This window comes from Trachurus japonicus, chromosome 23 (genome assembly GCF_045865225.1).
Source record: "Trachurus japonicus isolate A0001 chromosome 23, Traja_1.0".
In the NCBI taxonomy this organism is placed as follows: Eukaryota; Metazoa; Chordata; class Actinopteri; order Carangiformes; family Carangidae; genus Trachurus; species Trachurus japonicus.
In genome coordinates, this window is record NC_140929.1 from 17,188,707 (window position 1) to 17,211,898 (window position 23,192).

At 40.4% G+C, this 23,192-nt stretch overlaps 1 protein-coding gene across 1 annotated transcript in view; it reads left to right on the plus strand.

Moving 5' to 3' along the window:
* Positions 1-15,873, plus strand: part of LOC146962777 (plexin-C1-like) — a 42,942-nt gene extending 27,069 nt beyond the window's left edge. The window contains exons 13-17 of the mRNA XM_085769952.1: positions 2,748-2,927; positions 10,263-10,433; positions 13,989-14,088; positions 14,505-14,591; positions 15,782-15,873. Coding sequence (XP_085626078.1) covers positions 2,748-2,927; positions 10,263-10,433; positions 13,989-14,088; positions 14,505-14,591; positions 15,782-15,873 — 630 coding nt within the window. The remainder of the gene's footprint in view (positions 1-2,747; positions 2,928-10,262; positions 10,434-13,988; positions 14,089-14,504; positions 14,592-15,781) is intronic.
* Positions 15,874-23,192: the final 7,319 nt, after the last annotated feature.

The following is a 23,192-nucleotide window of genomic DNA, read 5'->3' on the forward strand; positions in this document are numbered from 1 at the left end:
ATATCAAGTCCAAACAAATTGAACAGAGAATGCTCCGGAGCAGAGTCTGCGTCAGAGCACATCTAACCGTGGGTCAGTCAGTGAATGCGGGGGTCACTTTCTGACCGCCACTCAACATCTAAATACAACGTTAGATGACATCAGTTTTCTGTCAACAATCAACATGCTAACCCATGTGTTAGGCTATACCAAAACATCCAAAGGAGCACGTTTTCACATAGGCACCGCATAGTGCACTGGCGTTAGCTCTCTCTCTCTGTGCCTCTCATTTCTCTTTACGCACGCACGCACGCACGCAGCCATTGCGCATCACTGAAACAACTGAAGCTATAGACCACACAGCCAGATGCAGCACAAATTCAGACAGGACCAAACCCCACTCAGCTTTAAGTGTTATAAACAATGCCACGGCGGGCAAAATACATTAAAAGAAGGCTTAGCGTTACCTTTAGAAGAGTTGTGCGCGGCGAGTGTGTGAAACGGTGATGTCCTGCCCCACCGCTCTACCTGTACCGAGACACACCGCTGTGTAGCTACAGCTACGTAACTTAACAGCTGACTACTGTCGGTCCCTCGGACACTGCAGCTGAATCTCGCTCGTTAAATCATTATCGACCGTCATATTTGCACTGACACGACTCCCAGTCAACATTTAATCCACTTGAAGGAGTTTGAATACTGCGGGGAAGCTTTCTGTCTTCTTCTCTGTAGTTAGTGTTTATGTGTGGCAGCGCTACAGCGCCACACACGCTCCACACAGGCCTTCATTGTAAACAAATGCACATGGCCAGACGGCCATGGCTGTGAATTGCAATCTGTCAAAATGACGGATGGCCTCAAAATCTTTCCGTCACCGTTTTAGAAAATAGAAAGAAGTATTGAAGCATTTGTCTGTCAGCTGTATGGTACCACACAATCTGTGATCTCAGGTGGAGATTATTCTCAAAGAAACAGTTAGAAGCTGAGAGACTGCCACTAACACAAGGAGCCTTCCATCAAGCCATTGCCACATTTCCAGACAATAAAATCGAATCAGGACTTCACACCTTACCCACAGTTACCACCGGCAACAGAATATGGATGGGAGGCAGAGGGAGGTAAACTGGTGCCAGTCACAACACAGGATCCCCCAGCCCCAGCCACCACCATACATGTCATCAAATGTGGCTGCAAGAAAACTTTTTGCATGTCACATTGTTCTTGCGGGTCTCAAAATCTCAACTGCATTGAGATGTGCCTGTGTGGAGCAGATGAAGAGGTTTGTGCAAATGTCAGCCAAGGACATCTGATGGCCATTGATGAAGATAAGTACACAGCATGAAGACTGTATTGTGTCATGTTTTTTTGTTTGTTTGATATATTAATAAGCATGTTTAAAAAACAAAGGTCAAAAATGATATGACTTGAAATTTTGTTCTTTTTTCATTAGCTATTGTGTTCTTTATTAAAATGTTTGTTTGTTTGTAATGGCATCTGTCAAATACTATGAAATAATCACAACTAAAAAGAGGACTTTTTAGTTCATGAAAATAGTCATTTTAACCATTGTAATCATATTCAATGGTGCAAATAAGGTTCAAAATATCAAATTTGATAGAAAAGTTAAAAAATAAAATAAAATAGTCAGAAAAAATTGAGACATATTTTCACCCAAGAAGTCATTCACTCTCCAAAAATTAACATTCCAAAATTACAGAAATACATTGCTCCCCCTACTAGTAGTGAAAAAATGTACAGGGCCTATGTAACTTACCCGTGTAGTCTATGAGATGAGAAATGGGTATTCTAACATCTGAGTGATGAATAATAATGAACCAGTATTATTTTCCTTGTACAGGTTTGAGCATTTTAGGTTTATAAAATCACAATTCGTATAATATTGCGAAAAGGAAGTGGTCATCAGCCCAGAAGTATTATTATAGGTATAAGTACTATTATTTTATGAAATTGAATCTATTTTGTGCATTACTTTGTAGTATTTATGTGGTTTTCAGGATTATATCCTTAAATGTCCATAAGGAAAGGTAGGATTTTCGGCCAAAATACATCTGTATTTGACCTACAATTATTACCACTAAATCCAAAGGAAAAAAAATGGAACCCCAAAAATCAAGATATAACAATCTCCAAAAATTAAAGCAGAAGTAAGTGGTCCGGTCGTTTTCGCTAATGCTGCGTTCCAGGCAGGCTTTTGAAATCGTAAATTACAGCTTCAAGTCACAACTTACGACTTTGTAGCGTTTCAGGCAACCCACTCATGTTTTTCCGACCTGTTTTACTGGTGAAAGTCACTATAACGGCCACTCGTAACTTCCGACCGGTGAACTCGTACCAGATCGAACTGGTACCACTTCACGGTCGGAAAAATACGAGTTTCCTTGAACGCACCATAACAGTCCTCGTCCCTACGTCGCCACATTCAAGTGCAGTCCTATTGTGGATTTTGCAAGTGAAGTCGAGAGACAAGCAGCAGCTCATTTCTTGGTATTTGCTTGGCGATACAGCTCATTTCCTTCAGATTAACATCATTCTCACCTTTTCTTGTTCAAGTTTAATATAGTTTTTGAAAAGACCAGCAGGCACCACTGCTTAGTATCACTTCTTCAGTTTAAGAGGAAGTGCTACATTTGTACATTCTTCAGTCACATCTCACACTGAAACTGTTTGTTTCAGTGACTTCATCATAGTGTCTCTAAACTTCTGACATGGATCATTTTGACACATAATGTTTGTTTAATTTTCTGCAGACTCTCACCTATGACTCACCTGCAGCCGGACGCACTCAGAACCCTCTGAACACCACGGTGTCTTTTAAAGTAGCCAATGAAACGGTGCCCTGCTCCACAAGCATCAGCTACTATCCAGACCCCGAGTTCACCAGCTACACATCCACTAGGAAAGGAGACGTTGTGCGCATCATTATAGAGGTAATGAATGCTGTCATCACACGCACAATGTAGAGTGGTCAGGCTCAAAGGTGGAGGAAGGTTGCAGGTAGGCAGACTCAGCAGACTTCTGAAGTTAATCAGGGATTAATATTTTATTAATATTTACAGTTCTCTACATTTCACATCCCCAAAACAAAAAACCACAGACATTTCTCCATTTACACTCTCAAACATTGGAGGGGGCGGGGGGTAGATAATGTTCGAGAATAACCAACTATTATAAACTGATATAACCTGATAAACCTATAGCACACACACCTATAGACCTATAGTTTTGGCATACAACTTCATCTGGAAACATTTGCATGCTCATTTCAAGAACTGTTGTAGCTGTTCACCTATGTTTTCATTCTCTCATTCATGCATTTATTCATTCATTCCTTCATTCATTCATTTATTCAATCATTCTCTTAGCTTACATTTAACCTGTACTGTAAGGGAGGTAGTCTAAGTGTTTGTCAAGTCCCGTGTGTGTTTGTGTACGTGTGCTGGTGTGTGCGAAGCCCGTGTGCGTTTATGTAGCCAAGCGACGAATATATGAATGAATGCGGGTGTGTGAATGCCCAAGCCTGGTATGTATCTATAAGTGTATGTGTGTGTTTTTTTTTTTTTCTTTGTCTCTTCCTTACATGTATGCGTGTGTAAGTGTGTGTAGCCTATGCGTGTCTAAGTGTGTGTACTCTTTGTGTAAATTGACTACATGTATGAATGTGTAAGTGTGTGTACTCTATGTGTATTTACTTCTTTACATGTATGCGTGTGGAAGTGTGTGTACTCTGTGTGTATTTACTTCTTTACATGTATGCGTGTGGAAGTGTGTGTACTCTGTGTGTGCACTCTATGTAGCCTATGTGTACTTCTTGTAAGTGTGTCAGTTGTGTGTTGTGTGTGTGTATGTGTACATGAGTATATGCAATTCTGATACATAATAAGCCCCCCCCCCCCTTTTTTTTTTTAAAAATTTGGGCTACTTACTCCTTTTCCCCCCTCTTTTGCCTCCTTTCAAATTATTACTATCAGGATTTGGGGGTAAACTCGCTTTTTCTCCTGGTGTGTGTGTGTGTGTATGCGTGTGTGTTCAGCATTCTTATTTTGTTATTATTTATTGTATTTCTTCAACCCCTTGCCCACCCCCAGGTTTTGTCATCACCTGTGTGTCCCTTTTTTTTTTTTTTCTCTCTCTCTCTTCTTTTCTTTTCTCGTCCCTCCCTCTCTCTCTATATACAGTATATATCTTCTTTTTTTTCTTCTTTTTTCTCTCTTCCTTTTTCCAACTTTTTAAATTCCCTTTATATTTTTTTTTATTATTATTATTATTTTTTTTACTATTACCCATCGCCAGTAAAGATGAGCTGACAACGTGCCTTGCCCCTCTTATTTATCTATTCTCTTTTTATTTATTTATTATTATTATTTTTTCTGCCCCCCACGACAATATTTGAATCTGTGATCACAATGCCCCCCCCCCTTTTTTTCTTTTTTCTTCTTTCTTTCTTTCTTTTTCTCTTTTTTCTCTTCTTCTATTTTTGCACCCGCCCACGACCATAGCCATTATCATTATCCAACAAAATCTTATACATAACACGTTTTGTTTTTTTTGTTTTTTTTTCTTCTCTCTTTTCTTCTTATACTCCCTACTGTTTATTTATTTAACTTTTGCCAGTCATTACCACCTGCCATTGCTATTACTCAATGAAATCTTGATTGTCTGTGTCAAATTATCTTATTATTATTAGTAGTAACATTGCCATTACTATTAAGCAAACATCTGTTCAGAACTCTTCTTATCCCTTTTTTTTATTTTTTTTAATATATATATTTTATTTTTTATTTTTTTTTTTTAATTATTTGTCATCACCACTTGCTACTACTCAATGAAATCTTGTTTGTTTGTGCTTATTTTTCATTATTATCATTGTTACTTATTGCCACCACCACCAGGCTAAAATATGTTATATAGGCTTAACCAATTTTTTTTTATTTTTTTTTTATTATTTTTTTCTCCCTTTCCTTTTTCATCATCACCTACCATTGCTATTACTTAACCTGTCATGGCCACTGAAATCAGGACTGTCTGTGCTACCCTTTTTTTTTTTTTTTTTTTTTTTTTTTTATCATTATTACTATTATTATTATTTTATTTTATTCATTTTTATTTTTAATTTTTTTTTCCTATTACCATAACTATCAAGCAAAAATCCTCCCCTTTTTTTTTTGTGTCTCCCCTCCCTGTCTCCATCACTCGTTACTACTCAGTGAAATTTCATTTGTCTCCTTTTTTTTTTTTTTCTTTTTTCTTCAAATCTTATTTATTTTATTATTATTATTATTGCAAAAAACAAAAACTTGGTTCAGAACAATGGTGACATGGTTATATACGTCATTATTATTAATATTATAATTATTATTACTAGTCGCCACTACCACTTTGCAAACACGTATATGTAACATGTATTTATTTTCATTTCATTATTGTTGCTGTTACTATGAAAAAATGTATATATATATATATATATATATATATATATTTATTTATTTATTTATTTTTTTCTCTCCCTCTCTCTTTACTTTCATTCCTTTTCATTATTTATCATGTATGTCTTCTTTCCCCCCTCTCAGTCTATACCCTCTTTGACTTATTGTTATCACCACTTGCCATGGTCACCCATTTCTATTATCTCTCCCCCTTCTCTTCCCCCCCCCCCCCCCCCCCCCCCCCCGCTCCTTTTTGAATTATTATCCTTGAATTATTATTATATTATTCAATTAAAATGTGTACATGTCAATAGAAGCAAACACACACAGCCCTACTTCCTTCATTTTTCTCTTCTTCTTCTTCCGTCCTTTCTGTTTTCTCTCTTCCTCTTGTCCACTCCCTACTCTTTTTACACCTCTTGTACCCCTACCAATACACTTAAAACCTTTAAAATATATCTTAGTTTTGTTTTACTCCCTCCCGTCTCCATCTGTAACAGTCCCCCCCTAAGTCATTATGCTCCTACTTGTTTCTCTGTTTTTAACCTTTCTGTCCCCACCTAATGTCCCCTGTCATTTGTCTTCCCCTTGTCTCCCCTTCCCAATCATCTCTCAATATCCGGCATTTGAGCAGAATAGTAGCCAAATCAAATCACTTGCTATAATTTTATCACTTCCAAACCCAATAGTATTATGGCTATAACACTAAACTTCACATCATGGAACATTCGAGGGATCAGCTCACCCGCCAAAAGAACCAAGGTGCTGGATCACTTACACAAACTAAAATCAGACATCTGTCTAATACAAGAAACCCATCTGACAGAGGCAGAGTCTCGGAAGCTTAAAGCCAGGTGGATCGGCCAGTCCTACCACTCAACCTATAACTCAAAACAACGTGGCACTTCTATTCTCCTCAGCAAAACCACGCCATATACTCACAACTGTACTATTACAGATCCAGAGGGACGATTCATTATCATCAATGGTAAGATTCACAAAGATAGCATAACAATAGCAAGCATCTACGGCCCAAACTCAGACTCTCCCACATTTTTTCACTCCCTGTTTCACGAACTTTCCAACTTCCCCAACTCACAGGTTATAATAGGTGGCGATTATAACACTGTATTAAACCCAGACCTAGACCGCTCTTCTATCTTACCATCCAACAAACCCCTCAATTCCTCATCCACAATCAAACAATATATGTCGGAATACGGACTGGTAGACATATGGAGACTACACAATACGAACAACAAGGAATTTACATACTACTCCCCACATCACAAAACCCACTCACGAATTGACTATTTCCTGGTTAATAACACACTCACACACAGAATAACAGAATCCAACATCCACAGCATTATCATATCAGACCATGCCCCCATATCCTTCAAATTATTTACAGGAACAGAACCCCAACCTAAACCCAGATGGCGCTTTAACATATCCCTACTTCAAGACCCAGAATTCACCACATATTTCAAAGACGAATGGATATACTTCCTCGAGACCAACACCACCCCAGACATAACAGCAAGCACACTTTGGGAAACAGCAAAAGCAGTTCTTAGAGGAAAAATAATATCATATGCCACAAAGAAAAAGAAAAATGAAATTGCAAGAGAACATTACTTAGAACAGGAGCTAAAAAGACTGGAAACCTCTCAAACGCCCACAAATACACCCAATAAAGAACTACTCAAAATAAAATACGAACTCAACAGTCTGCTGGACAAAAAAACCCAATACACTCTTCTCAAACTCAGACATCAACAATTTGAATTTGGCAATAAAACTGGTAAACTTTTAGCCAACCAACTGAAACAACAAAGGGAAAAAAATAACATAACTTCAATAGAAGATGTAATGGGAAATATAACACAGGACCACATAGCAATAAACGAAACATTTAGGGATTACTACACCAACTTGTACACTCCGGACCATTTTCCCACACTTACAGATGTTGAAACGTTTCTGAGGAGTGTCTCCCTTCCAAAACTGTCCACTGATCAAACCGACTATTTAGATACTTCACTCTCAATAAAAGAATTGGAAAAAGCACTACTACTCATGCCCAACAGCAAGTCCCCAGGTTTAGACGGCTTCCCTGTAGAATTCTACAAACACTTTTGGTCCCTTATCTCCCCTCTATTTTTCAATATGATCTCTGAAACCCTCTGTAACTCAAAGATCCCCCACCACATGAATACAGCCCTGATCACACTCATTCTCAAACCAAACAAGAATCCCACTCAATGCTCCAGCTATCGCCCAATATCTCTAATAAACACAGACATCAAAATCATAAGCAAGGCCCTAGCAATAAGATTAGAATCCGTTATTCCATCACTTATTCACCCAGATCAAACCGGATTCATTAAAGGGAGACACTCCTCAGAAAACACGAGAAGACTACTCAACATAATAGAACTATACAGAAACAAAACTCACACCAAGACTCAATTCCCTGCCATAGCACTAACTCTGGACGCAGAAAAGGCATTCGATAGGGTAGGATGGTCCTTCCTTTTCACCTCTCTCAATCACTTTGGTTTCAGCCCATACTTCATAAATTGGATCAAAATTCTATACAACTCACCTACAGCATCTGTTATCACCAATGGTTTAATATCCAAACCCTTCACTTTGCACAGAGGTACAAGACAAAGATGTCCGTTATCACCACTTCTCTTCGCACTATTTATCGAACCACTTGCCATAGCCATTAGACAGAACAATAACATCTCAGGTATACAAACAATGTCACACTGCCACAAAATCAGTTTATATGCAGACGACATCTTACTGTATCTAACATCTCCCTCCACCTCACTTCCATCAGTCCATAATCTTATAGACAGCTTTAGCACAGTTTCTGGCTACTCCATAAACTGGACAAAATCCGAGATTCTGCCTCTTACTCGCATTGATTGGGATGCTGAGGTTGGGGATTTACCCTACAAACATGCAGCTCAGTCCATCAAATACCTCGGAATTCATATCCCAACAAACCCAAAAAGCATATTTCAACTAAATTTCACACCACTACTGCAAAATATCAAAGAAGACCTCAATCGATGGAATAAACTCCCACTATCCCTGATTGGCCGTATTGCATCTGTCAAAATGAACATTCTCCCCAAAATCAATTATCTATTTGCCATGACACAAATTAATCCTCCCCTGGGCTGGTTTTCCTCTCTGAATTCAACAGTAAACTCATTCTATTGGAAAGGAAAAAAACCCCGGATCAAATTAACCACCCTTCAAAGACCAAAACAATATGGAGGACTCGATGCCCCAAACTTCTACCATTACTGTCTCTCTCACCAATTGCAATATATTCACCATTGGACCAACAGCACAAATTCTGCCTGGTTGGACATTGAGCAAACCATCTGCAAAGACTTGACCATCCAAGACATGATCTTCATAGATAAATCCATTAGAACCCATGACTGTTTCAAATACAACACTATAAACACTACCCTTGCAGCCTGGTGGAAAACAAATGAAATCTTAAATCTCCAGCTCACCCCATGCAACTCCACCCCCATCTGGGACAACCCAATGTTCAAAATTGACAAAAAAACAATCAACTTTACATCCTGGAGACAGAGAGGAGTAACCAGCCTAGGGGACCTTTTCAGGGATGGCTCTCTCATGACCTTCGACCTACTGAAACAGAAATATAACCTCCCACAAAATTGTCAATTCCAATACCTGCAATTAAAAGAAACCATTAAAAAGATTATTGATATTAACAACTTCCACAACCCAGCCCCCCTCCTACTACTGAAACTAAATCCCCTCAAACCCAAGAGACTTCTCTCCCAGATTTACAAACTTCTCTCCCATCATGACAACACCACTTCATTACCGATAGACAAATGGACCTCAGACCTCCACATCCAAACAGACATCAATTGGCAAACCATTTGTAATAACACATTCACTATGTCACCCAACTCCAATATACAGTTAATTCAATATAAAGTACTACACAGAATACACATCACCACCCACAAAATGCACCTGATGGGCTTCACTGACACCAACACCTGCGTACACTGCCCAGCCACAATAGACAACTACCCCCATGCACTTTGGTACTGCCCCCCAATTAGACGCTTTTGGTCGGAGGTCATGGGAGAGCTATCCAAGATTCTAAGCCTCAGCATCCCAATCCACCCCACCATAGCCTTACTCGGTGACATTTCTACCTTACCAATCCCAAAACATCATCAAACATTTATCCTCATCGCCACAACCATGGCCAAAAAAATAATACTACTCAATTGGAAAGACAGAACAAAACTTTCAATACAACATTGGTATAATCTGTTAACTGAACATTCAAATTTGGAAAAACTCACATTCACAATGAAAGACAATATCACCCATTACAATAAAACCTGGTCACCATTCATGCAATTCGTCCAGAGCTGATTCCTTGAACCCCCCCCCCCCCCCCTCCCCCCACTCTCTCTTCTCCCTCATTCTTATTCCTATTCCTATCTTTATTTTTGTTTTATCTCCAATATATCTGCCCCACCTTCTCTTCCCCCTCATTCCTATTCCTATCTTTATTTTTGTTTTATTTCCAATATATCTGCTCAACACCTCCTCTCGTAACTCCACTCTCCAATCTCTGATTAGATCTCTCCTAGCTCGTATGTTTGTTTGTTTTATAAAGCGTCCCTTGTCCCATACGTTCTCGTACACGTGTAACTGTCGGTGTAATTGTCCTGTAATATGTGTTTAATTGTGCAATAAAAAAATAAAAAATAAGTGTTTATCAAGTGTTTGTTTGTGTTTTCATTGCAGAAGAAGGCAGACAGACTGGAGATGACCACAGCAGAGTTGACAGTGTTCGGTATCCATGGAGGGAAAAAGCACCCCTGCATCATGGTGATCAAAGAAACCAAAAAAAACATGTCTGACTTTTTCACCTGTGACATTAGGAGCACACCTGTCGCTGAATTCCAGGAGATAGAGGTAAATCTCTCAATCACAATACAACAACCTAGATGATGATCTAGGGCCTGTTGTTTGAAAGTAGAATAAAGAAATCCTTGGTCGAGCTGCCGCCCCATGTTGAGGCTACAGTCCTCACTGCAGGTGGCCCCAGCTCGAATCCTGCATCGGGCAGCCCTTTCCTGCATGTCATCCCCCCTCTCTACCTCCCCTTTCCTGTCTCTCTCTCGACTGCGCTATCAATTAAAGCCAATAAAAAGCCCCAAAAATATATACTTTAAGAATAAAGAAATCAAGGATAAGTGAGAAAACCAGGTTAGACAAAGTCTGGTTTAATTGGTTGTTTAATTGGTTGTTCGAAACTGAAATGCTCTGCCGGAATCTCGCGCGATTTGCAGAGCCGTGAACTGGATGTCAATGCAAATCGCGCGAGATTTGGACGGACCAGAGCAGTGCTGGGAGCTTCCGCTACAAACAAGCTTAAAACATATACTTATTTAATTTTTTTCTGAACAATTTCTCATGTTGAGGCTTCAATACAAGAGGGACATTACAGACGAGCACTATGGAGGTATTTGGATGTTTTTTGGTGTGTCTTTTTGGACGAAGAAAAGTGAGCTCCGTTCGCAACCGTCATATGGACGTGCAGTGCTGCACGGAGCCCCGCTGTAACTCAGAGAAGGCACGGACGACTCTGAAACTTCTCCCAGCCCTTAGTCAACATGAGTGTGAGTAGATAATGAGTGAAATTTGAATTTTGGGTGAACTATCCCTTTAAACTGGTACTCAATGCAAGTAAAACAAAGTTCAATGCAAGAGGCATTGATTCTAACAGTCTTCACCTATCAACACAGAATGGTTGTTATATTGAGAGAGTCGCAGAGTATAAATACCTTGGTATTTGCTTTGGCTTGATGAGTCATTTACATTTAAACTATTAAAATATTGAAAACCTTGTCAAAAACTCAGATTTTTATACAGAAACAGGTCTGGTTTTAGAAAAAGTATTGTCAAGGCAATCTTTTTATCTGTCCTTGATTATGGTGACATAATCTATAGGCATGCTGCTGCTACCAATCTCAAACACCTCGGTTTATCACTCTGCCATCAGGTTTATTACTGGAGATCCTTAAAATACTCACCACTGCTCTGTACAAAATCGATGGCTGGACCTCTCTCACACAGAGGCGGGATCACTGGGACTTTTCAACCCCGCTCAGTTGACTATTTTACACTTCAAGTCCCACGAGTTCACTCTGAACTAGGAAAATCTGCTTTTAGTTTTTATGCACCAACCACATGGAACCATCTTCAAAACATACTCATGATTGACACGCTCGTTCCTCCAGGACATTTTAAGACATTTCTCTCAAACCACCTCACTCCTCTGTGTATCTGCTCTACAGAGCACTGAGTAGCTATTGTCCCCAAATGTTTTAACTTTGTCTCACTTTGTTTGATTTGTATTTTTATGTTGTTGTACCTCAACATCATTACAAATGAGGGAAACCGCAATGATTTTCGAGGCTTAAATAAAGGTTTGAATTGATTAAAAAGGAAAATGAAAATAAATCTATTGCTCTTTTTGCTCAATTGCTTTTTATGAGAAGCCAGTGATGTAGTAGCCTACTAGTGGTCTGTGCTAACTATATGCATTTTACAGAATTCACAAACCATCAGACATCTGTCTGTCCTGCATCTGAAGAAGCAGGAAGTGCTGGCAGATGCAAAGATTCAGTGTGAGAAGAGAAAGTTGCAGCATATGGAGCTCGATAGAGAATAAAAAATAAAAAATAAAAAAACCTTGAAACTGGAACTGGAAATCAAGAAACACATGAATAGGCCTAATTATGGAAAAAAAAATAGCCTAATATTTTAAATATTTCACTTTTTTGATTATTGGGGCGGCAGTGGCTCAGGAGGTAGAGCGGGTCGTCCAATAATCAGAGGGCTGGCTTCTGTCAGTCTGCCCCAGGGCAGCTGTGGCTACACATGTAGCTTACCACCACTGGTGTGAATGATGGTTTCTGTATGCGCTTTGGGTATCGGGTATCAATAGTAAAGCGCTTATAAATGTAAACCATTATTATTATTGTAAATGTATTTTGTTAGAAATCAGGCCAAGACGTATAAAGAACATGGAATAACTTTATGAAACACATTGATTTCTGATCATGTGACTGCTGACTTCACAGATAAAGACAACAGAATCAACTAAGCCTGGCTGTTAGCCTGGTCTGGAGCAGGCTAGCAATCACCATAGTAACTTGACCATTGGACCATTTGAGGCTAAATTAAGCCAGGATAACCAACATATCCCGACTTCATCCCCTATCTAAGTTTTGAACAACAGGCCCAAGAATTATTATAGAAGTTTTTGGGTCTGGGTGCACTGAGGGGTGCAGAGTAGTATTACCTTAGCTGAAACAGGATAGTTGGGAGTTGGTCAACCTCTCATCTGTTTAGCCCCTTAAATAAACACAGCCCAGTAAACAAACTAACATTAAGTGTAACTTACCAGTAAGTTATTGTTGACAACCAGCGATGGACTGGCCATAGGACAATATGGCTGAAACAATTTTTTTTTGGAGCTATGTTACAGTTTTCTGTCATATTTCTGCCTTCTATTTATTCTATGACTGATTATTGTTATGTGCCATATTTGAGACTGACAGCTGGTCACGTCACTTTCATGCACACTGGCTGCAGTGCCCCAAATTAAAGCAGATATCATCGGCACGGCCGTTTCGGCTAATGCTGTGTTCAAGGCAGGCTTTTGAAACCGTAAGTTACAGCTTCAAGTCACAACTACGACTTGGTAGCGTTCCAGGTAACCCGTAGCTCGTGTTTTTACCGTCCTGTTGTCTGTGAAAGTTCCCTATAACGGCCACTCGTAACTTCCGACCCGTGAACTCGTACCAGATCGAACTGGTATGACTTCACAGGAAGGAAAAACACAAAGTACGAGTTTCCTTGAACGCACCATGAGTTAGCAGCCCCCGCCCTTGTCAGGCATCAATTGGTCCTCGTGCTACGTCACCACATTCACGCGCATCCCTTGGCTGCACACACAGCCCTTGGCTGCACACACAGCCCTTCATGCCGTTCTCTCCCCTCATTGGATAACACTTGTATCCCACAAGGAAAATTTTCTCCTCGGGTTACAGCAGAGCAGAGTGACGGAGAGACTCGTGTTTAGGCTGAAATACTTCATGTAAGTGATTGCTGACGGAAAATAGGACTATTTAGGACTTATATTAACAAAAACATTCCACTGATATCTGCTTTAAGGAGAAAGCAGGTTTACTTCTGTCATACAAATCTAATCCCATGTCTGTATATCTACAAGAAAGTTACTATTGACTGACAGTCATTTAATTTCTGTGACATTTTCATTCTGTGATCTGATACACAGACAGATGTCTGCCTATCATGTCACTCTGTCTCCACCTGGTGATCACAGCTGACACTAATTATAAAAATACAGTATGTCTTGTTCTATGTAACAGCAGCTAATCTTAAACATGTATTTGTGTACAATTTACTTCACACACAATTGGTTATTGTTTCTCACAGATTAATTATGGGGACAGGACGGTAAGACTGCACCTAAAAGTGCCACCAATGATCATTTTGAAGTTGCTTGTCCTCCTGCTGACACCCATCATCATCATCAGTAAGTACACAGTAATTTGACCAGGCACAGGACAAACCTTAACCCTTTCATTATATTACAGTTACCATTTTATCAAAAGTCAGGGACATCCCTAAAGTTCAGTGCAGCAGGAGTTCTTGGTGTAATACTGTATACTTGCATGGTGTATATTGCGTGTAGAGACACAATAACAAAGCCAGCGTTACATTAGACTGTGTTTACTTCTGCTTAGCACACACAGATACAGGGTGTAGTGAGGGACATACAGGTAGGGAGCTACAAAAGACCTGGGATGGCTGTGAGTTCAGTGTGGTCTGGTGGGAGTGATAGATATAGCTGAGCTGCAGCTCTAGCTGTCCTGAGGGTTTCAGTCCCAGACAACAGAACCATTCATTGGTGTAACACTCTCTGTTTGCCGGCCTGGTTTTGTCTTGCAGCATTGGTGATTGTTTACCGATGCAAACAGCAGAATACTGCTGAGACGAACAGGACGATGGAAGACCTGGAGATGGACATCAGACAAGGTCAGCCACACGTTCTCAAAATGTATATAGATAAAGTTTGCTATGTTTATTTTATATTTCAAATATTGAGCTTTTATCTCCTGAAAACCTTTGCAATGACGTCCAATCCTGGACAGTTCAACCAGTGTCTATTTGGATAAATAGCAAAACTTTCATCCTGCAGCAGCATAATCTCCTTTGCTGTAACAAATTAACATTTCTCTAAATGGTCAATGGACTTGCAATTATATAGCGCTTTTCTAGTCACCACCCAGAGCACTTTACGTGCACTGTTTGGTCACATTCACCTTTTCACATACAGCACTGTTGGCAGACAGGCTTTTGGGAGCTAATCATTCACACACATTCACATATCCGAGAGAAAGTGTGGGTTCAGTGTCTTTCCCAAGGACACGACTGAAGGAGCCAGGAATTGAACCAATATTAATAAATTAAAAATTTTAAAATATTAATCTGCCAGTTCTATATTTCTTGTTATATTTTATCCCTTCAGGCACTGTGAATGTGTATGAATGATCATGGTGGTGGTCGGAGGGGTCGTTTGGCGCACATTGGCAGCCATGCTTCCATCAGTCTGCCCCAGGGCAGCTGTGGCTACACATGTAGCTTACCACCACTGGTGCGAATGTGGTATGAATGAATAATTGTTTCTGTATGCTCTTTGGGTATTGGGTATTGATAGAAAAGCGCTATATAAATGTAAACTATTATTATTATTATTATTATTATTGACCTTTTATTGAACTTGACTGTTTGGTGGCAGTCCACACAGACATTCATGGTGCAATAAGATCTAGAGACTGTGGCAATTACGAGGGGCAAGAGGCAATAATCTGGGAAGTGCAATAGTTATTTACGCCTGTACTGTGAATTCAGTTGTACCGTCTGTAAGCGTTACCTGTTGAATGTGTACTGTATGTGTGTGTATGGTGTTTGGTTGAGTGATTGTTCGGGAGAATAAAGTTTATTTTGATTTTTGGTTGATTTGATTTGGGAGTTAACCTCCAATGGAGGTATTAGGTAGTTTTTTTTCTTACCTATAATGATCAATTTCAGAGTTGTTTTAGTAATTTCTTTCCTCTTCTATCATTTCAGCTTCTCTGCTGCAAAGTGGTTAGGGTTATGGCACCAGGGCCAGCGGCAAGAGACTGGAACCTTTGTCTGCCCCTTCTCCTGTGGTTCTATCACAGAGCAGTGCAAGGGTCAACCAAGAGTCCACCCCAACCCCTTCAGGACTTTGTGGTTGATGAATGGATTGCTGAGGATAGTTAACACAGTGTAGTCCCAAGTAGGCTGGGACGCAGGGACTTGTGGGTGTTCTGTTGGTATGACAGTTATGGATCTCGAATGTATTTGTAAGTACAGTAAGTCCATGTGTAAAATAACTGTGACAATGCATTTGTTCATTCATTGTTTTATGGTTAAACAGTTTCTGTTTGATGAATGAGTAAATGTTGGCACCAGGAGTGAGGGGTTTTTCTGGTAAAGACTTATGCTCTGTTTGGCTGCTTGTGCAGTTGTTAAATAAAGCGCTGCTTCATATATGCTATGACTGTCTGTGATGGCCACACAACATTAAAGTCGGTAACCCTCTGCACCTACACTTTACTTATCTTTATTTAGTTTACATTATATATATTTTTGAAAGTATATTTTCGGGGTTTTCCTGCCTTCAATAGAAAGCACAGTCGAGAGAGAGACAGGAAATGGGGAGAGGGGGGAATGACATGCAGGAAAGGGCCGTTTGATGCGGGACTCGAACCGGAGCCGCCTGCAGCGAGGACTGCAGCCTCAACACATGGGGCGGCCGCTCCACCAACTGGCCTAAACACTGCCCCTAGTTTACATTACTTCAATCACAGTAAACACAAATAAATTCCACACACTATTTTATACAGCATATGCATTTTTTATTTGATGGTACATAAGTTCTATGTGTAGTGCACACATTTAGTTAACTGTTGTACAATAAAGTTTTGCTTTAGTTATGTTTCTAATTTTGAATTTCTTTGAGTTACTGGTGCAGAGGGTGCTGCTGCTGCTGCTGCTGCTAGTGATGTCTGGCCAGGCCTGCTAGAAAGGATCTGCCCTTGGAAACAGCCAGTTTATGGAGGAAGTGCCCAACTGGGGGCAACCAAGTGGCTACCGCTTCATGGGTGGTTTGATTGGTTTAGTTTGAAGTTTGTTATTTTCTTTGGATCATTGGTTGTTTTATTTTTGTTTGGTTAGGTGTTATTATGTTTATTCGGGTAGTTTAGTTGTAATTTAGTTGTGACCGTTGTGTTTAATAATTTGATCAGCCAGTACGTATGTACCCCTTTGTGTTTCATCAATGAGGTCAGTTCATCTTCTGTTACTCTTTTCAGTTGAGTTATGTGTAGTTCTGTTTCGTTGACCTCCTTTTTATTTTGAGTGTAGCAATGGCAGAGGGGACAAAGCTTTTCAGAGTCCTGTATCTGCGACCAGATGGCAGCAGTGTGAATTGTGGGCTGACACAGGAACAGTGTGAATAAATTAAAATTTGGTAAGGGAAGGCAAGGCATGGCCATTGTATTTGTATAGCCCATTTTTACAAACAGTTTGTCTCAAAGGTCTTTACAGCATCATAACAACATCCTCTGCCCTTAGACCCCAACAGGGAAAAATTGGAGAAACCTCAGGGTGAGCAACAGAGGAGGGATCCCTCACCCAGGACGGGCAGACGTGACATAGATGTTGCAGACAAGAAAACAGTTTATGACACAGGATATGGAAAACACAGAAATGTTAACAACGTTGATGAAGGCAGCTTCTGGTGGGAGGAAAGGCAGGGAGAGCAGGCCAGTTTAATGGGAGGTCTGGATGGCAGACTGGTTCATGGGAAGGGAGGGCGGGCCGGTTTAACAGCAGGGGAAAGGGGCGATGCAGGCGTCAGTTGGTGCAGAGAGATGGAGCTCCGGTGGATCTGTGGAAACACAGAGAGAGAGTGCGAGACACCAAGGCCAAACTACGAAGTGCAACAGGTAATGATACAGTTCAAAATATGCGGAGAGGAGAGGAGATCTGAATTGTGTCCCCCAGCAGTCTAAACCTATAGTAGCGAAGCTATAAAATGGTTCAGAGCTACTTGAACCAGCCCTAACTAAAAGCTCTGTCATAGAGGAAGGTCTTAAGCCTAGACTAAAATGTAGTTGTTTTTCTACCCTACATCTCCTTTTGACCTTCCACGTTGTGTTTGTATTTTAATTGTGTTGTTATTCTGCATTGTTTCTGTATTTTAATTGTGTTGTTATTCTGCATTGTTTCTGTATTTTAATTATGTCGTTATTTTAATGTAAGCATCTTTGAGCACCTGTAAAAGAGCGTTATAAATACATTTTATTATTATTATTAATTTATTATTTCAGTGTTCTAGGAAGTTGATAAATATTAGTTACAGTAAGCAGGTTCTTATCTTCGGGTCAGGGTCCCATCAGACGAAGTTCAGCATCACATCAGGTTCATAAAGCTCTCCCTTTGGCTCTGTGCTAAAACAAGGGATGGCTTCATCACTTGTGTCATAATCAGATATGTTTATGTGAACTATCCGAGCAGTAAACTCAGTGAAACAGCTGATGGAAACGCGCACAGCCGTCTACAGGCGGCAGCGCGCAGTGATACGGAGGGAGAGAAAATAGCGCCAAGCGATTGCGAGGTCAGACTTTTTCGTGGACAACGGTTTTGTGATGCAAATGTTTCACTCTTTTGAACGCATATTGTTTTGGGAAGAAAAACGCTTTATTTTCGTGACCCCAGCCAACTAGCCGGACTACATTCGTCAGCACCGAAACCAGGCCGGAACTCCGCTCACGGGACGCAGTCCGGGGAAAGTCAGTGTCACAGCAGGTAACTGGTGATGGGGACGCCATATAGATTCATATCAAAAGACCCGAACTATCCCTTTAATTGATGCCATTGTCAGCACATTTTGCTCAGTGGGATCCAGTTCATGTCAGCAAATAAAATTCTATGACCCAAAGCTGACGCTAGATGTCACCCAAGTCCTCTTCATTTTCCATGGAGCTGCTGTGGTGTTCACTTGATGCTGTCACTGGATTGTCAAATTGATAGTTTGACTGATATCGTCTTGCTTGTAGTCTGAAAAAAGTGTTGACTTTTGAATTCTGATGATTAAACTCGATCCTTGGTTTATGAGCAGCTGTGTGTGTGTGTGTGTGTGTGTGTGTGTGTGTGTGTGTGTGTGTGTGTGTGTGTGTGTGTGTGTGTGTGTGTGTGTGTGTGTGCGTGTGTGCGTGTGTGCGTGTGTGCGTGTGTGCGTGTGTGTGTGTGTGTGTGTGTGTGTGTGTGTGTGTGCGTGTGCGTGCGTGCGTGTCTGACGCCTATTCCGCTATCGTGACTACAGTTACTTTTACTAATACTTTACTTAATTTGTTTATTTGAATGGGACAGTGCACATTAATGGACAAAAAACATGTAAATGTGCCGGATACTAGCAAGATTGGGTCCTGAAGACGGGTATCATCTTATAAAGTGGATTTATTAATCACACACTTTCATCGTCTCACTTGCGACAGAGTTTCACTAACACCTTTTAGACTTTGTTGAAGACTGCATGGTCTAAATGAGATAAGTGGTCCGGACCATCTATGGCTGCTCCCTCCCACTTGATGCACTTCTCTTTTTACTGCGCTCTAACGCACCAGTCTCTGGAGCCTGCTGACACTGAGCCATGCGCGCCGTCAGTGCGTGAGCTTCCCCCACTTTAAAGCTGCCATCGCTGCTAGAAAATGATCCTGCTGCCTGGTCTGCTGTTATTACTCTGGGGAGAACAGGGTCGGTGCCGCGGGGGGGAGGATGGAGACTTTACTTTTAACGGAGACATCCGTCACATCGCCGTGGCCAACAGCTCGCTTTACATCGCGACGGAGGAGAAGCTGTACCGGCTGAGCCACGACCTGAGTCTGGTCCAGAGTGTGAACCTCAGAGGAGTCCTGAAGAGCGGGGATGAAGCGCAGTTTCACCGGCTCTCTGACCCGGCGCAGGGGGACACAACGTTCAGAGTCAACGTTTTGCTGCCGTTTGTTGCGAATGACACTCTGATCAGCTGCGGGGTGATCGACCATGGCTGTGGGTACTGCGAAGTTCTGGACCTGAGGAACATCTCTAAGGTTGTGTATCGGGAGAACATCCAGGTGGGTCCACAGGGGCGCAACAGCAGTGGGTCCGTCTCGTTCCTGGTGACTGTGGACGAGGGTCCGACCAAAGAGTTTTACATTCAGACCGCGATACAGAAGCAGCAGGGGGAGAAGAAGCAGGATGAGCAGAAGGACGACTGCAGTTCTGACATCAAAATTATCATCCTTCACAACACAAATGAAAATCAGAAAGGAGGAATGTTCACTGCGGTCAAGTGAGCCGTCGTTCTTCCTCGCGGAGTCAAGCCAGCCGCACAAACATTTGAACTGCGCCCGTATCATAGAACTTACGGTAAATTCTCCGAGTCCACTGACGAAGCTAACGCTAGTTCAGAACCAAGCGAGATGACTTCCGGTTTTCAAAATAAGACGCGGATAATACAAATGCAAGGTGTGTGTGTGTGTGTGTGTGTGTGTGTGTGTGTGTGTGTGTGTGTGTGTGTGTGTGTGTGTGTGTGTGTGTGTGTGTGTGTGTGCGTGTGTGCGCGCACGCGCGCGCGTTCCCGTGTGTGTGTGTGTGTTCCCGTGTACCTACCTAACAGGGCCTTATGAATTTTAAACAGGAAAAGAGCCTTATACTCCATTTTTACTGTGCAGTAACATGACTTTGGCCCATAAGTTCTGGCAATACTTGGTACAGGTGACTTCAGGACCACCCTGGCTACTTCCACAGTCATTATCAAACAATTTTACTGTACCATTTTGGGGAAATTAAACCTCAAAGTTGCATCTCTAGTTTTTTGGTTTTTTCCTTTACAGGAAAAGTGCCTCATACTCCATTTTTACTGTACAGTAACATGACTTTGGCCCATACGTTCTGGCAAAGCTTGGTTAAGGTGACTTCAGGACCACCCTGGCTACTTCCACAGTCATTATCAAACAATTTTACTGTATCATTTTGGAGAAATTAAACCTCAAAGTTGCATCACAGTTTTTTTTAAACAGGAAAAGTGCCTCATACTCCATTTTTACTGTACAGTAACATGACTTTGGCCCATAAGTTCTGGCAATACTTGGTTAAGGTGACTTCAGGACCACCCTGGCTACTTCCACAGTCATTATCAAACAATTTTACTGTATAATTTTGGAGAAATTAAGCCTCAAAGTTGCATCTCTAGTTTTTTTGTTTTTTTCTTTACGGGAAAAGTGCCTCATACTCCATTTTTACTGTACAATAACATGACTTTGGCCCATAAGTTCTGGCAATACTTGGTTAAGGTGACTTCAGGACCACCCTGGCTACTTCCACAGTCATTATCAAACAATTTTACTGTATCATTTTGGAGAAATTAAGCCTCAAAGTTGCATCTCAGTTTTTTTTAAACAGGAAAAATGCCTTATACTCCATTTTTACTGTACAGTAACATGACTTTGGCCCATAAGTTCTGGCAATACTTGGTACAGGTGACTTCAGGACCACCCTGGCTACTTCCACAGTCATTATCAAACAATTTTACTGTATCATTTTGGAGAAATTAAACCTCAAAGTTGTATCTCAGTTTTTTTTAAACAGGAAAAGTGCCTCATACTCCATTTTTACTGTACAATAACATGACTTTGGCCCATAAGTTCTGGCAATACTTGGTACAGGTGACTTCAGGACCACCCTGGCTACTTCCTCAGTCATTATCAAACAATTTTACTGTATAATTTTGGAGAAATTAAGCCTCAAAGTTGCATCTCTAGTTTTTTTGTTTTTTTCTTTACGGGAAAAGTGCCTCATACTCCATTTTTACTGTACAATAACATGACTTTGGCCCATAAGTTCTGGCAATACTTGGTTAAGGTGACTTCAGGACCACCCTGGCTACTTCCACAGTCATTATCAAACAATTTTACTGTATAATTTTGGAGAAATTAAGCCTCAAAGTTGCATCTCAGTTTTTTTTAAACAGGAAAAATGCCTTATACTCCATTTTTACTGTACAATAACATGACTTTGGCCCATAAGTTCTGGCAATACTTGGTACAGGTGACTTCAGGACCACCCTGGCTACTTCCACAGTCATTATCAAACAATTTTACTGTATAATTTTGGAGAAATTAAACCTCAAAGTTGCATCTCTAGTTTTTTTGTTTTTTTCTTTACGGGAAAAGTGCCTCATACTCCATTTTTACCGTACAGTAACATGACTTTGGCCCATAAGTTCTGGCAATACTTGGTACAGGTGACTTCAGGACCACCCTGGCTACTTCCACAGTCATTATCAAACAATTTTACTGTACCATTTTGGGGAAATTAAACCTCAAAGTTGCATCTCTAGTTTTTTTGTTTTTTTCTTTACGGGAAAAGTGCCTCATACTCCATTTTTACTGTACAGTAACATGACTTTGGCCCATAAGTTCTGGCAATACTTGGTACAGGTGACTTCAGGACCACCCTGGCTACTTCCACAGTCATTATCAAACAATTTTACTGTATCATTTTGGAGAAATTAAGCCTCAAAGTTGCATCTCAGTTTTTTTTAAACAGGAAAAATGCCTTATACTCCATTTTTACTGTACAATAACATGACTTTGGCCCATAAGTTCTGGCAATACTTGGTACAGGTGACTTCAGGACCACCCTGGCTACTTCCTCAGTCATTATCAAACAATTTTACTGTATCATTTTGGAGAAATTAAACCTCAAAGTTGCATCTCAGTTTTTTTTAACAGGAAAAGTGCCTCATACTCCATTTTTACTGTACAATAACATGACTTTGGCCCATAAGTTCTGGCAATACTTGATACAGGTGACTTCAGGACCACCCTGGCTACTTCCACAGTCATTATCAAACAATTTTACTGTATCATTTTGGAGAAATTAAGCCTCAAAGTTGCATCTCTAGTTTTTTTGTTTTTTTCTTTACGGGAAAAGTGCCTCATACTCCATTTTTACTGTACAGTGACATGACTTTGGCCCATAAGTTCTGGCAATACTTGCCACAGTTTTTTTTTTTAATACTTTATTTACAGTTTATCATTTTACAAAACTGTACAAAACATACCACATAGGAACATTCAAACATAAAAGGGAACAGAGAGAGAGAGAAAAAATAAAAAAATAAATTAAAAAATAAAATAAAATAAAAATCAAAAGGGGGAAGGGGCTGCCAGATATTTTTAAATTTACCCTTTACATATACTTGCTACAGTTGACTTCAGGACTACCCTGGCTACTTCCTCAGTCATTATTAAACATTTTTACTGTATCATTTTGGATAAATTAATCCTCAAATTTGTATCTGGAGCTTGTTTTCAACAACTAAATCGATATAAACGTATCAATTCACAATAGTTATTTGGTAACGATCCAACGCATCACCGCATGCGCAAATGACATGCCCTGTTAATTGACACCTCCACGACGACGTACACTGGATCTCCACTTGATTGCAAGAATGGCTGCAAAAAAAGGGTAAGTGGGGCTTTCAAATAATTTCCA